Source organism: Saccopteryx bilineata, chromosome 2 (assembly GCF_036850765.1).
Source record: "Saccopteryx bilineata isolate mSacBil1 chromosome 2, mSacBil1_pri_phased_curated, whole genome shotgun sequence".
In the NCBI taxonomy this organism is placed as follows: Eukaryota; Metazoa; Chordata; class Mammalia; order Chiroptera; family Emballonuridae; genus Saccopteryx; species Saccopteryx bilineata.
The window spans coordinates 147,856,635-147,871,930 of NC_089491.1; the positions used below are offsets into that span (position 1 = coordinate 147,856,635).

Here is a 15,296-nt window from a genome sequence, read left to right on the forward strand (position 1 = left end):
AAAGAGCTGGCAAATCCCCACTCTATTCCCACTTAGCACAGGGCTCTGGGTAAGGCTCAATCAGTCAGAGCCGCTAGTATAATCAGGCGGGGCTTCAGCCCACACAAAGACCTCTCACTCTGCCCCTCTGTCTGGGAACCCGGGCACCCACTCCCGGGGGAATCTCTTGCCCACTCTCAGCGTTCGCCAACCAGATCAGGCTGGCTGCCTCATACTCCTAGTGAGGCTCCCCGCCCACACAGAAAAGTTCGAGCGTAGGGAATTTCGCTCCCACTCCTTCCCCACGCGCTGCTTTTTGGGGCTCAAGGGTGATCCCGAGATTCCGGTTTCAGCCCACACAAAAGCCTCTGACTCTGTCCGGTAACACAGGCGCCCACTCCCGGGGCTCTAGGAGGAATCTCTTGCCCACTATCTGTGCGTGCCAACCAGTAGATCAGGGCGGATGGCTGTCCCAAGTGCCTTTCTTTGGGTTTGGCGCGTTAGCTTGTGTTGACTGGGTTGCCATAAGCAGTTTTTCCTTGACTTGGATGTCCGTGCCACAGCCTGGTTCGGACGTGTGTGCCGCAGTCTGGTTCTATTCACACCCTATGCCTGCCTCAGTTCCTATACTCAGTTCCCAGTGAAAGCAGCCCTTATTTAGGTTAGTGAGGAAGGCCGCGGAGTGTTTCTTCCTCATTTCCTTCGGGGTTGATTATATAGTCAATTTTTTCTTGATCATACTTTCGCATTTAGTGTGGAACTTCAGGAGGCTCGAAGGATAGATTTTTCTGTCTCTGGTTGAAGATCTTATTGAATTTTGGGGGAGATTTATCGGTATCACTCCTTACGCCGCCATTTCTCTGACATCATTCTTAAAAAGTTTTTAATAGCCCTTTTAAAAACAATGCTCCACTTTTTGTAAAACTGCAGCCAAAGACATTCATTTTAAGATAGCCCAAATAAAAAGGATCAATTTGATAATGAATTACAAAACAAGAATGCATTCAGTGTTTGTTGATTGAATAAACTTGTTTACGAGCTTAGTGTCAAGTATGTTGGTCATCTTACTGTTCTGGATGCTTCTATTACAGTAAGAATGGAATGATTCATGGCATTTTCATTACTGCTGCAGCAGTAGGGAAGTTCTAAGCTAAATTAAGCACTCTTGATACAACTTGCCTAAGTTTCACTGTACTGAAATCCTTTTCGGTTTAGACAGGGTAATTACGTAGTAAATGGATAGATGAATGGGAATTCTAACCTATCACCAGTATCGCATTGTACAGAATTGTCCAAACATTAAAAAAAAGAGGGGGGAAGGTTATACTAGAAAACCAACTTAGTACACAATTTAAAGAGAAAAAAATTTTTATTGCAATATAAAATGCATTTATAAAATGTCCACAGAAGACATAATTCTTCAATGCTATATAAATTTATTGGGAATACTTTATTCATCTAGTTATGATGATGCCACCTAAAACATACTGTAAACGATGAGTTATACTCTATAACAAACACTTCACTGATTTTCAACAATCATTGGTTTAATACTAATTAAAGACTATAGAATCACATCTATATTCTGGAATGTCCATTTACTTTCACGTAGTGTAGTGGAATTTAGAATACAATTGCACATGGATGGTACACAAAAATATTCACTACTAAATTAAATTATTTTATCCCTTCACGACAGGTTAACAATCTTCTTAACTAAAAATAACAGCCAATGCAGGAATTTGTGTGCCTGTTGAATCTACGTGTGCACCCATGGAACAACTTAAAGTGTATTTATAGTAAACAAGTGCAACATTAGTTGATTATTTTGCATGTTTATACATTATAGTCCAATTATTTGTAAACAAACAAAACCCCACACAAATACTCTTAATTCTAGAAAAAAAATCTGTCAACCTATAATTATGCTTGAACACACATCGAATTTCTGAAAGGTGCATATATTACCTTAGATAATAAGGTGTAAAAGTGTTTTATATTTTATACTATGAAATGTGCATTTCTGATATTGTTTTTTGCAGCATAAAGTTTAGATCAGAAAATTCTAAAGCCTGGATCCCCAGTTCACTTAGAAAACACCTCCAAGCGATGGCTCTGCAGCAGGTTTAACAGATCGGACACGATGTGTTCCAGCTCCCTCTGTTTCAAGTATCAAAGAAAAATGAGGCTCAAAATCTCTGTAGGTTGTAGCTGAATATGCAAAGCTTTAGAAACCAGTTAAATGTGTTTTGAAATAAGACATAAATTGAAGTAAGATTCTTAAGAGTTTATCTGTATTAGGCTGATAAGTACTGGGGCCTTAGAACAATTTGATTAAATCTGAATATTTGCTCAAAAGTGATAAAGAACACAATTTGTCAATAAATATATCAACTTTAGAGAGAAATCAATCTTCATGTTTAAGATTTTCTCAATATTATTGACTTTAAGTATTTGCTTTTGAAGTATATTAATATTCAAGTGAACATAAATATTTGGCCTCACATTACTTCTAATGAAAAGATTTACTTTTGAAATAGGAATTTTTTAAAGCACTAGAAAATGTACTAAAGCTGTATAAACATGTCTTCCAATGACATGAGGAATCCTGTAGTACAGAAAATATTTTGTACCCTTAAGGTTTCAGTGTGAGCTGATCTGGAATTTTAATGCCATTTAAAAAACCAAAAAGTCCAATGGAAGACTGCTGCAATAAAGCACTGTTTCCGTCTCTGACATCCCACTCTGAGTCAGCAGTGCTCCTCCGAGTAAGCAACTTTTTCCACCTCTTCTTAGGCACACTCATTTTCAGCTTAGAAATAATCTAGCCTGGTTCTTAACATATTTCTTAATTAGTATGAGTATTTTAAGGTCTTTCTGCCTTAAAGAAAAAAATGTGATTTCTCACTAAAGAGTAATAAGAAGTGTATCTTACTTTCAGACAATAGACTTTCTGGAATTGGCCCAACTATATAAAACTTTAAGAATTATGTGAAAGTGTGGAACCATCACTCTATGAAAAGTGTGACAAAATTCAACATCACTAACCTGAACCCTTTTCTACCTTGAACTCAAAGATAGAAATCATGAGACTTCAAAAACATTAATTTTAAAAACACACAGAAGTGAAAAGTGCTATTTTTCAAAAAGTACAACTTTTTCCCCCCTACTATGTATCAACATGGAATGATTTCAGTTCTCCTGTACTAAAAGCTGGACTTTTAAAAAACTAATATTGTAGTGCTTAATATAATTATATTAATCAGTAGTGGCTTCAGTTTCAGCTGGACCCCTAATTAGTCTTCGAATGCCCCTTTTTCCTGCAGGACCTTTTGGTTTTGCAAAACTTTGCTTATGTGCATGCTGCTTGGGGTGTACTTCTTCATAAAGGAAGTCTGCAGTCAACTCATCCCCATTGTCTATCTCAATCTGCAAGAGATGAAATAGAGTAATGCAAAATGGAAAAGTACAGCATGCAAAACCTAATACAAGTAACAAGCCAGTTTTCACGTGTGAATGTTCACAAATCCGACTAGAGAGAATCAAAGACCTTATTATGTAAAAAGTTTCACCATCTTTTTTGGGGGAGGTAGCAGGAGCCTTGCTTGAAGATAAAATCAGCTATAGTAACTTCTCTTTCTTCTCCATATAACTATTATTGTGTAAAAGTAGATGGCACTGCTAAATTCTTAAATTGTTCTGCTTTGATATACTATATTCAAGAAACATTACTCATGGCTCCTTCATCACCTGGGTCACTTAAAACCACTCCAGAATGGGTGGCAAACTTTGGCCTGCAGGCCAATCTAGCTCAAGTTAAGAACATGTTTTATTTTTTTAAAGGGCTGTAAAAACAAAACAAAGTAATAAGGAAGAATAGGTGATAAAGACCATATGTGGCCTGACAAAGCCAGAAATATTTAGTATCTGGCTCTCTTGTAGAAAATGTTAGCCAGCCCCTCCTGTGGAAGGTGCTTCTTTAAGAACTTAAAAAGCATGAAGGGTTTAGTACCTAAAATACTTGTAGTTTATAAGGACCTGTGTTTTAAGAGTTGAAGGGCTTAAGAATACATCCTATCTCTACGCATGCCTCACCTATATTTAAGAAACTAAGTTTAAGTAAACTGGTAGGTTAGCTCCCAAAAGTCATGTTTATGCCCATTCCCTCCTTTCCCAATACCTGGAAAGATTCTCAACCATCCTATGATTCAGTTATAAATGGAAAGTGTACTTCCTTATTAATAACAAGTCTTGAGATAATCACAAGTATGTAACTCTAGCAGCCCTGTCCGACTTTTTTTTTTTGTTGTATTTTTCCCAAGTGAGAAGTGAGGGGGGGTGGGGGAGCCAAACAGACAGAATCCCGCATGCACTCAACCGGGTTCCACCTGGCATGCCCACCAGGGGGCATTGCTCCACTGCAACTGGAGCCATTCTAGTGCCTGAGGCAGAGGCCATGGAGCCATCCTCAGTGCCAGAGCCAACTTTGCTCCAATGGAGCCTTGGGCTGCGGGAAGGGAACAGAGAGACAGACAGAAAAGAGAAGGGGAAGGGTAGAGAAACAGATGGGTGTTTCTCCTGTGTGTCCTGGCAGGGGGAATCAAACCCGAGACTTCCACACACCAGGACAATGCTCTAACATTAAGCCAACCAGCCAGGGCCCAACAGAACTTTCTATAGTATGGAAATGCCCCTCTAAATTCTGCACTGTCCAATATAGTGGCCATTAGCTTCATGCAGTGAATGAATACTTGAAAAGTGGCTAGTGTGATTAAGGAACTGAATTTTAAATTTTATTTAATTTTAATTGATATTTAAATTTAAATAGCCAAAGGCAGTTTGTGGCTATATATTAAGAGAGTATAGATCAATAGGGAGTCATGATAGGAGTGGAGGAGATCCTAAGGATTTATGGTGAGAACAAGAAAAAAAAAATTCTTATTTATTAATCACAATACATCGTAAGCTAAAGGGAAAAGGCAATAAAAATCTAATAAACCCTAAAAAATTTTAAGTAGGTAGGCGTCAGATAAAAATACATTGATAAGGTAAATGAGATAGGCAGGCAGGTAATTTACCTTCCTAATGACATCCATTTGTAGTTGTCTTTCTACAATTTCTAGCAGAGGGCTCTTGCAGCTAGAATAGAGCATCCGTTCTCTTATACTGCATGTGTATCCAGGCATTGAATAAATAAAAACTGTAAGTTAAATAATAGTAAGAACAATTATATCAAAGTATATCAATTAAAGCAAATACTAAACCTCATAAAACTACAACTAAGCCTTCTGGGTAAGAAATAGGTAACATGTTAAAAACAATGTCATGTACCTATGGACTCCAAATAGTCTCCTTCATGGGAATGTTTATATAGAAAGAAATGGTAACGTGCTGAATCCTTGGGAATCCTCTTTGGCAAATCTTTCAGTTCTGTATTTGTTGTGTTGGCCAAAATGATAATTTCATTTTTTATATCTATTTCCTGTAAATAAGAAAAAATATATATTCATTAAGACAAATACAAAGATATTTAAAATTTATAATTAAAATACTTAGGAGACGAGAAACTTGCAGAGGTTTGACTTTGTCATTAGAACATATTATGTACTGCTTATGTAGTTTAAAAATATGAATAAAATAATCAGGAAGCAAATAAAAAAGTTTAAAATCTATTAAAAACAGACTTTCTATAAACCATAAGCTACCAAAAAGAGCATCTATTTCATGGGAATCAGTAAATGTCTCTTACCAATTGCACATAGTTGAGCTGTCTGCTATTCAATTTTTCCAAAGCCTGGAAAGCTTCTCGAGAAATAGGAAATGCTACTCCTTGCAGTGTTTGATGTTTAGTGTCCACACCCACATCAGTTTGTACCTAAGTGTGACAGATTTAATGTACTGATGAATTTTTAGCGTTTAGCAGTGTCATATAGCAAAGATTACAAAATCCAATTTCTATAAAATGTCATTCCACCCTTGCCCATTTCAATGTAATTAAAATTAACACTTAAAACACTACAAACTTAAAAAGCAAATAACTGTTCATATTTGTTAATGTTCTGCCAGCACTTTGTCAACATGCACAGTGCATAACATATCTTTATGAAAATGTTGGGAGTGAACGTGTTAATGGGGCCTTGGGGCTTTTGTTTATGTTTGGCACAACTGCAATGAGCTACATAAACTCTGAATTGTCCTCAGATCAGACTACACCTTTAATTATCAAATTTTATTTGATAAAATTTATTAACAATGTGATATATAAATAATCGCTAAGTATAGAAGTTTACTTTGTTCTGCTAGACATAAAATGTAACACAAACACCATGCACTAAATTAGAGTACAAACAGTATACAAAGACACAACACAGCTTAACAAAGTATACTACTGCAGAAGTTCCAGACTCAGAGCTTTCATTAGTAAGAACATGGGTATACATGTACTGGAAAAAGAGAACAGTACTTCAAGAAAGCTTCAATGTGCATGTTTAAGACTTTTATACTCAATAAATGATAGCTAATATAGGGTCTCATTTGCAGTGTTGCAACAAAAAGTCAAATAGAAATTTTACTTTTAAAAAAATGAATGGAGATTCTACAGCATAAATGAAACTGGATAATGAAAACATCATAGAACATATGCAAATGCATACCCCAATACGATCCTCTGGGTTCTGATTGCAAGGAATAAAACAAACTTTCACACTTGTAAAAAACAAAAATCACATAAAAATCCCTACTATAATTACTTGAATTAAAATAACATACAAATAGATCCTTGCTATCAGGTTAGTATTAATATTTTCCAGACTGATTCCTATTAGTCTGTTACTCAGACTAGTGAACAGTGGTTTTTGATTTTTTTTCTATAAATTCCAGTAGAAATACAGTAGCTTTTCTAACTTGTAATTAGAATGGATGCAGTAAACACATTAAAAAAATTATAAACTACCATATTTCCCCATGAATAAGACATTCCCATGTATAAGGACGTACCTTGATTTTGGGGCTCGAAATTTGAAAAAAAAAATTTATTACATCAAGTTATTTAACTCAAGTTTTATTCATCATAAAATTCATACAACTCCTCATTGTCAAATCTCCCATCCATTAGCTTGTCCTCATCTGTGTCTGATGACGAATCACTGTCTTCATGTATTGCCTCATCCTCAGTTCCATCTATGGCATTTGAAATGCCACAACCACTGTATAAGACGCACTCAGTTTTTAGACCCCAAATTTTTCGAAAATGGGTGCATTTTATATGTGGGGAAATATACGGTATAATATGGATGGAATTTATTAACTCAACAATGCTTAACAAATATACATACAAACACATCTAAGTCGAGCTCACAGAAGTTAATTTATAGTTTCTAAAACTCAACCAACAGCATTTACATTTTATGCCCTTTAGTTATCACTACTCTCTGAAATAACATAAAACAAACCTGCTTCAAGCAACCTCCTTTGATATAATATTCTTTGCACTAAATGGGTAACATACTTTTCCCATTATTTACAAAGTACAAAGTTAAAAACAGTTGCACTTCCATCAGAAAGATTTACTATTCTGTAACAAACATTATCAAGACAGAAGAAAGCTACTTATGAAATTGATGAGAAGTTTAATGTTCATTTTTAACTTTTTCCTGAAAACACATTGAGCATAATCTTGTCTCTACACTAAACAGAATGTAAACTATCTAACCAACTTCTTGTCTAGTTATCTCTACATCTATTAATTAAAAATACATTTTCAAACACTTTAAATCTTGAAGTGGTTTCAAAACAGTAATTTACCTCATTAATTTTAATCTGTCTTAATTCTTCCTCAGCTGCAGTCAATGGGGCAGGAGAAGATTGTGACAGCAAATATTTTTTATATCCATGTAATGATACATCTTCCTGTAAGCAGAGAAATGCACTATTAGTTATTCTCTAGAAGTCAAACCTCAGTGAAGTTACTTAGGATAAACAAAATTATTAATTTAACAGAAAATATTTTAACTGAAAAAATACTATGAATTTTATTTTAAATCTTCTATAGGTTTCAAAAATATTTTAAGAGGATAATCTACTTTCCATTTCCTAAATTTTAATATTACCAAGTCTTTTTATGAGTGTGGTGCTGATGATGACCAGCCACATGATGAACCCCGTCATGCAAGTCTAAAGAACAATTATCATTAACCTTCTGGGGAAGTCTGCCCTATAATTATTTAATAATCAACACATTCATATTCTCAATTCTTATTATAATAACATATTTTTCCATAATTATTCATAGGAAATAATGATAGTACTTATTTCAAAGAAAATAATATTCTAAAGAGGTCTACTTTATCTCATAATTTTGTGATTTGGAAGACTAAGGACAGAATTAAGAAACTAGGCCATTTTACAATTAAAGATGAATAGGCAAAGTATTCCCATCTAATCTTGTATTCTATAAAATAGATTACACTCCTTTTTTTATTATACTTTCTGAGTCAGAATAAAAAGTCTAGACAATAAAAACCCTATTCAAAAATATATTTCAATTTCTTTCATTTATGTGCATATGTACAAATACAAGTATTTACATATCAATTTTATAACAAAGAAGTTCTTAATAATTCAATGAAAATATATTAATCAGCTAATTATCCCAATTAATTAGCAAATCAATTTACCTGCCTCAAAGTTCTGCTTTAAATAAAATAGTTACTGCTTCCACAACATGGGTATAAATGCCCATAATACCTAAAAATTACTCTATCAAGTAGTCTCTCCTTTTTCTGAACCTATTTCCCCATCACTAAAGTGAAACAGTTGAACGAAATGAGGGGCTGAAGTAAAGCATCTATCTCTAAGGTATATTCTAGTTATTTAAGTCTAACAAAAGAGATTCCCAACACATTTTTTAAAAAGTACAATGTTTCAGTTAACTTATACACCATATAAAGTGTAATATTATTTTCTCTTATTCTTATGTTTACAGATTCATCAATCTGAATTCGTATCAATTACCTATTCCTTAGTTCTTCAGTCATGTATAATTATAAAAGTATAAATTTTGTACCTTTACTGTTCCAAATACTTCATCTTTAATGTGACCACCTCCAAACTCCTTTTTCAGAGTTGCTCTTGTTGCTGCATACAACATTTTCTGACGAACCTATTTATTGTGAAAGTTTGCTTAGTAGTTTATATATAAAAAACTATCACTACAACAGAAAGCGCTTTCTGATTATATTAAAATCTTCAAGCACATTAAAATAAACTGTGCAAAGCTGAAATCCATCGACTGTGATATGCTAAAGTATGTATCTACATCATAACACCAATATGTGAACTATCGATGAGTATTAAAGTAGGTAGCAATTCACAATGTCATGTTTTTCAAAAAGTGGAAAAATAATCTTAAATTTAAAAAATTACTCATTTTTCAAAGTATAAAATGAGTTCAAGAATAAAAATCTAGGCCCTGGCCGGTTGGCTCAGTGGTAGAGCATCGGCCTGGCATGCAGGAGTCCTGGGTTTGATTCCCAGCCAGGGCACACAGGAGAAGCGCCCATCTGCTTCTCCACCCCTCCCCCCTCCTTCCTCTCTTTCTCTTCCCCTCCTGCAGCCAAGGCTCCATTGGAGCAAAGTTGGCCCCGGCACTGAGGATGGCTCTGTGGCCTCTGCCTCAGGCACTAGAATGGCTCTGGTTGCAACAGAGCAACGCCCCAGATGGGCAGAGCATCACCCCCTGGTGGGCGTGGCGGGTGGATCCCGGTCGGGTGCATGCGGGAGTCTGTCTGACTGCCTCCCCATTTCCAACTTCAGAAAAATACAAAAAAAAAAAAAAAAAAAGAATTTTAAAAAAAGAATAAAAAACTACTTAAATATTTTAAAATATGAAAACATTGAAGAGTGACCTTGATACTGATATTTTACTTAAAGCAAATCTAGATTAGATATTACAAATTAAGAATCAAATATCCATGGTATAGCTATGACATATACCATCATTACATGAGAGACACATAATGAAAAGAACTATAATATATACTATTAATACTCTAACAGCATCTACAAGAAACTATTAAAGACAACTGTCAACCAAAAGAAATAATTTCATAATCCTAAATGATCAAACCCAGAATTTCTTTCAGATAGAACATATAGAATTAAAGAGATTACTTTTGAGAATGATACATAACTTTAAAAATTATAGTTTTTCTACAAGAAACAAAAGAATCACTCTTTAAGCACGGTAGTATCCATATATTTAGTCAATCTATTTAGTCAATTTTAACTTTACTAAAAAAAAAAATCTTGTTTGTGTATCACTTTGAATGGCAACCATTAAGACTATTTAATATAATGTTCAATGAGTTCTCAGAATAATTGGAATTATTACTCTCAACGTAAAGTTAGCCTTTTCCTTTAGAGGTCCATAGTCATTTATAATTGACACAGATTTTAAAATTTTAAAGGAAAAAAAAATCTTGCATTTAATGTTAAGTTACTTACATGAGAATGGTCTGGAGACCACGCAATGAATATCCATTCATATCCCTGGGCATTCTGAGAATCTAACCTGAATAATATATAGCACGGTTGTTTGTCCTCCAACAGGGGTAAAACAAAGGAATCATAATCCTTATCCCAGGAATCTGAAGGCTGACTACATGATCCAATCACAAGTTTCTCTATGAAGAACAATTTTTAAAAGATACATAAATGGTATGAAATACTAAATGATAAAGTAATGAAGAATAGAAAAATAAAATTATAGTTATATTCTAATTATTATTTATATAAAAAAACTGAATGAAAAATGATTTCTATAAAAATTATGATATAAAGTAGTATTAAGAACATACAAAAAATTTTATGACTAGCATGGTTAAAAAAAGGTTATATATTAACAAAACAAAAGAGGAACAGATAAAAAAGATCACAAATAGTTGAGTGAGATGGATAAAGAATGGGTGAATATATTGTTTACTAAAATGCTTATCCTATAAGTTATCAACAAAATATATTTAACCTTTTGAGTAGTATGAATGTTCATGTACATCCTTAAAGGGTTAACAAAAAACTCACTACTCAGAGAGATTAAGTGTACTACTACTCAAATGATCATTTCTGAAATTAACACTGAATTGTATAGTAAGAAATATTAAATAAAACCAGGTTTAGCTCTTATTTGGCCATAATACTACAAATTTAAATTTTGTCTGGAAGCATGAATTGGTATAGCCCCTCAAGGCACTATTTGGCAGAATGAAGTTAAAGTGTAAATGTACTCTGCATAGAGAATCTCTTGAACGTATATATAACAAAGGTGTTCACTGCAGCCCTATAAAATGGTGAAAACCAAAAATAGCCTAAGTATATCAATAAAATAGATATATATGTGATATAATCACATAAAATTCTATTCCTATTAATAGCACTTTAAGTGGAGATGAATGTATTTGTTATTTATTCTTTGTAATTTCTTTATAATATTTTCTCAAAACAAAAATAAAGTAAAACCAGAAAATAAAGATTTAGGAAACAGTGTCATTTTCCTTCTGTAGTGGTGCTAGTTAAACTTTGGCATTTTAAGATTTTAGCTCAGTATTTCTAAAATATGCTGCTTTACAGTATATATTTATTCTTGTTCAGTGTGGTAATATATGTAGAACAATTCCATATTTTCAAACTATTCTGGTATTTTTAATATCTAAGTAGAAAATAGAGAGCAAATTGTTGTTTACTTACCAGTTTACTAGAGAACTGGTTATTTTTCCAAAGCAAAATATTTTAAGATACTTAAGAAATTAGGCCAAATGGAATTATTTTAACATATTCATTTGTGATTAGTTATAATATAAATTGTTCAAATTTAAATCTAGCAGAATTAAAAGATTCTCTCACCCAACCAATTTGCCCCTGCTTATAGATTTGAAAGAATCAATTTATAGTTTGTCACATTCTTAGAACTTTTTTTCCCAAAAGGGGAATCATTTCTGCAGAAGAGATTGCAATTAAGTGGAGAAAATAGGGGTCTGAAATCCTTTATTTCTGTTTCAAAACTAATTTTACAGAGTAACAATTCACAAATAACTATTCTTTCAGATAATCATCTATTTACTGATTTCCATTTCAGAGATCGAAGCGCTGACATTAGAAATGGACTGTTGTGCAGAAACTCAGACAAAAAGTAAAAGAGGAAGACGTCATACCAAAAACCAATATCTTTCCTTTTCCTGATAGTCAAATCAAGTTCATTATTCAGAAGGTAAGCAAGGGCCCATGGACTGTGCCCAAAATGTACAGGATCCAAGTTAGCTAAAGGCAAGCTTTGAAATTGCCTCACATTAATAGTTCAAGTCACTGAGAACTTCAAAGTGTAAAAATATAACACCCAAAAATTCAAGGACAAGCAATGTTTAAAAATGTTTAGTCCAGGCTGGATAGCTCAGTTAATTAGAGCGTTATCTGGAAGCACAGAGGTTGCCAGTTCAATCCCCCGTCAGGGCACCTAGAGGCACAGCTCAATGTTCCTGTCTGCTCTGTCTCTCTCCCTACCACCCTCCTCTCTCGCTTAAAAAAAAAAAAAAGTTTAACTAACCATTTTCAATAGATATTTTCAGAAGTCTGTATTTTCCATTTCTTGCTCTGGCAAAGACATCTTTAACATCATCACTTGCTGTGGAAAAAGATAAAAGTATTTTTTATACTTCTATATAAATTCTTTTTCATGCTACTTAAGTGAGGAAAAATAAATTATAATACAAAGCAAAATGTTTTGAGTATGTAGCATCCTCTTATCAGTAATTCAAAAATTAAAAACTTAAAACGTAAAACATAGTGGACACTATACAGCTAAGAAATATATTTTTAAAGTACATTAATATTAACTCTAACTTGTTTTAGTTAGATAATTCCATAGCAGAAATAACACTGGGAGTGAATATAATACTCACTCAAACCCAATAATGAACAAATTACAATTTAGAAAAACACCTTTATTGCTTCTTTGGAAAATGTTGAAAACCTGCTTCCATTCTAGAACTTCTAGTACAATTTCAAGCTAATGGTAAAAACACTTCAATCAATTCATTTTCTTCATTTTCACATTAAAAACACTAAATATCAGATATCCTATCCCGATTAAAGAAAAAGTCAATAAAACGCATTCAAACATATACTTCTGATTACACTTTTCTAACTTGTACTTCACAAAATGCTGCAATAAGCTCACTGAGCAAATATATATTTAATACCCTAATCCTTATGTTCCTATTAAAGCTTCAACTTCGTTTTTGGGTTGCAAGTTTGATATCAAGAACCACTATTTCAGTACTGCTTGCCATTAGGCTCAAGCATGAAATTTAATAATTACATATTTAAATGATGTCAAAAACTAACGCGGAAAAATAAAACAACTATTTTAGATTTGAGACTCTTTGGCTTATGTCTGTGTGTGCAGGGCAGGTGTGGGGTGCTGTCAAAACCCTGAAGAACAAAACACAGGAAACGTTCAAGGTTCGTGGTCTGTTAAGAGGAAGAGCGTGTTTACATTAGTTCTCATTAAGAGATCTCGAGTAACCCCGGGATACATTATTTGACTGATGAGGTGAGAGCTTCCAGACTGCCCGTTTTCACACAAGGAATGGCGGAGAAATATAACTGCACGTTCAAGTGCCTGCACGGGTAATTAAAGGCAGCCACCCAGCTCAGACTTTCTCGTTGCCTGGGAGAGTACTCAAGAAAAGACCAAGACGCCCATACTCAGGATTTCAGAACACATTTCATGTTCCCGTTTTAGAAGAAAATGCGGAAGAGTTTGGGAACTCTTGGGGGAGAAAAAAAACATTCCAGCATCTTTTTTTTTTTTTTTTTACAGTCATATGCCGTAACAATCTCCTCTGAACCGTACAAAGAAAAATCCTCCCGTTTCTCAACAGCAAAAGGATCCAGAGTCGCCTCTACCTTTCCAGGTCTTCCCTACCTGATAAAAAGGGGGAAAGTTGGGCTTATGTCGGGGGCGGTGGAAGGCACGCCCCCTTCCCCCAGGCCGCCTCGGAAACCAGTTTCCTTCGCTCCAGCGAATTTCGGGTCCGTCTGCAACGTGGCGGCGGCCGGGCCCGGGCTAGGAGGGATGCGGGCCAGGAGCGCCCGGGACGCGAGAGCGCGGGGAGGCCCCCTGCGAAACTGACTCCCTGCGCTCCCGGCCCGCAACCCGCCCGGCTCGCCCGGGGCCTCCCGGGAGTCCCTTCCCCGCGGGACGCGCCGGGCGGCGTTACCTTGGATGCCGGTCTGGTGGGACATGGCGGCGGCCGCGGGCTCCGGGCTCCGGCGCTGAGTACAGCGAGCGGCCCCGACCGGCGACTCCAGGAAGTGAAGGCTTCTCTGCCGGCCTCGCGCGTCATCAGCCTGCGACCGGCGGCCGCTCCGCCCCGCCCCGGGAGGCCGACGGCGTCCTTGCGCGCTGTGCTAACCGCGCCCCCGCTCGTGTTCGGTTCCATCCGGCCATGGCCCTCTCCTGCGACCCTGTACCTGGGGTCCTTGCCTTCGTCGGCAGTGGCTTTGCTTCTCTGTCGGCACTGCCAATTCGCTGGTTTAGCGAAGTGATGCTCAAAAACGGAAATGACCATTTTACTGAAGCTACATTTTCAGCTTTAAAAAGACGTGCACAATATCCTTGGTTTACTCTTCCTGTAATCTATACAAATCAATTGAAAGGTCTCTTCCCGCCCCATTTTAAAAAATGAGAATTAATATACCATAGGCGGTCTCTCCCATCAAAATTTCCCACGCTTTTAAATTAATTTTTCTTTTTTTTCCATTGAGCTCATGTAGAAACTGAGTTCTCCTTTCTCTTCATTCCAAAAAAGAAACAGCCACTGAGTGAGAATATTAGCTGAGGTAACGACTCTGGTCAACTCGACCATTGCAGACTACAATACTTTCTACATAAGATTGGCTCATTGTTTAAGTAATCATTCAATCTTTACTTGATAAATTTGCAAGATAACAGCAGATATTTAAAATTCTCCCCCCCCCCTTTTTTTATGAACACGTGTTTACCTTTAAGGAAAATTTTAGTAACTACTTTTGTATACTTTTTTACCACTCCAGATTATAGTTTTCTATGTAGAAAACTGGAGCTTTTGTTTCTAACAAAACATACAAAATCACAGTTTGCTTATCAACAAATAATTTGTTCAGGCCAATAATACAAGGGCAATTTAACAAATCACTCTTCAAATACAATATATTTTAAATTAGTTGTTAACTAACTGTTATAGTAATATAAAGTAATAGTAATTAAATATATAGAAATATAA

The 15,296-nt window shown here is 35.4% G+C and overlaps 1 protein-coding gene across 1 annotated transcript; it reads right to left on the minus strand.

Moving 5' to 3' along the window:
* Window positions 1-1,329: 1,329 nt before the first annotated feature.
* Window positions 1,330-14,379, minus strand: TWF1 (twinfilin actin binding protein 1). The gene is made up of 9 exons (XM_066258154.1): window positions 14,253-14,379; window positions 12,575-12,652; window positions 10,483-10,661; window positions 9,044-9,139; window positions 7,783-7,887; window positions 5,729-5,854; window positions 5,311-5,461; window positions 5,058-5,179; window positions 1,330-3,408 (listed from the first exon to the last, which is right to left on the minus strand). The coding sequence occupies exons 1-9, from the start codon at window positions 14,275-14,277 to the stop codon at window positions 3,238-3,240; spliced, it is 1,053 nt and encodes a 350-aa protein (XP_066114251.1). The 5' UTR covers window positions 14,278-14,379; the 3' UTR covers window positions 1,330-3,237.
* Window positions 14,380-15,296: the final 917 nt, after the last annotated feature.

Bases quoted from the DNA above. Each gene is read 5' to 3' on its own strand.
- TWF1 (XM_066258154.1), bottom strand. From the start codon at position 14,277: ATGTCCCACCAGACCGGCATCCAAG. The intron at 12,653-14,252 runs GTAACGCCGCCC...CTTTTTCCACAG, and splicing joins CCACCAGACCGGCATCCAAG to CAAGTGATGATGTTAAAGAT. The intron at 7,888-9,043 runs GTACAAAATTTA...CTCTGCTTACAG, and splicing joins AAGTATTTGGAACAGTAAAG to GAAGATGTATCATTACATGG.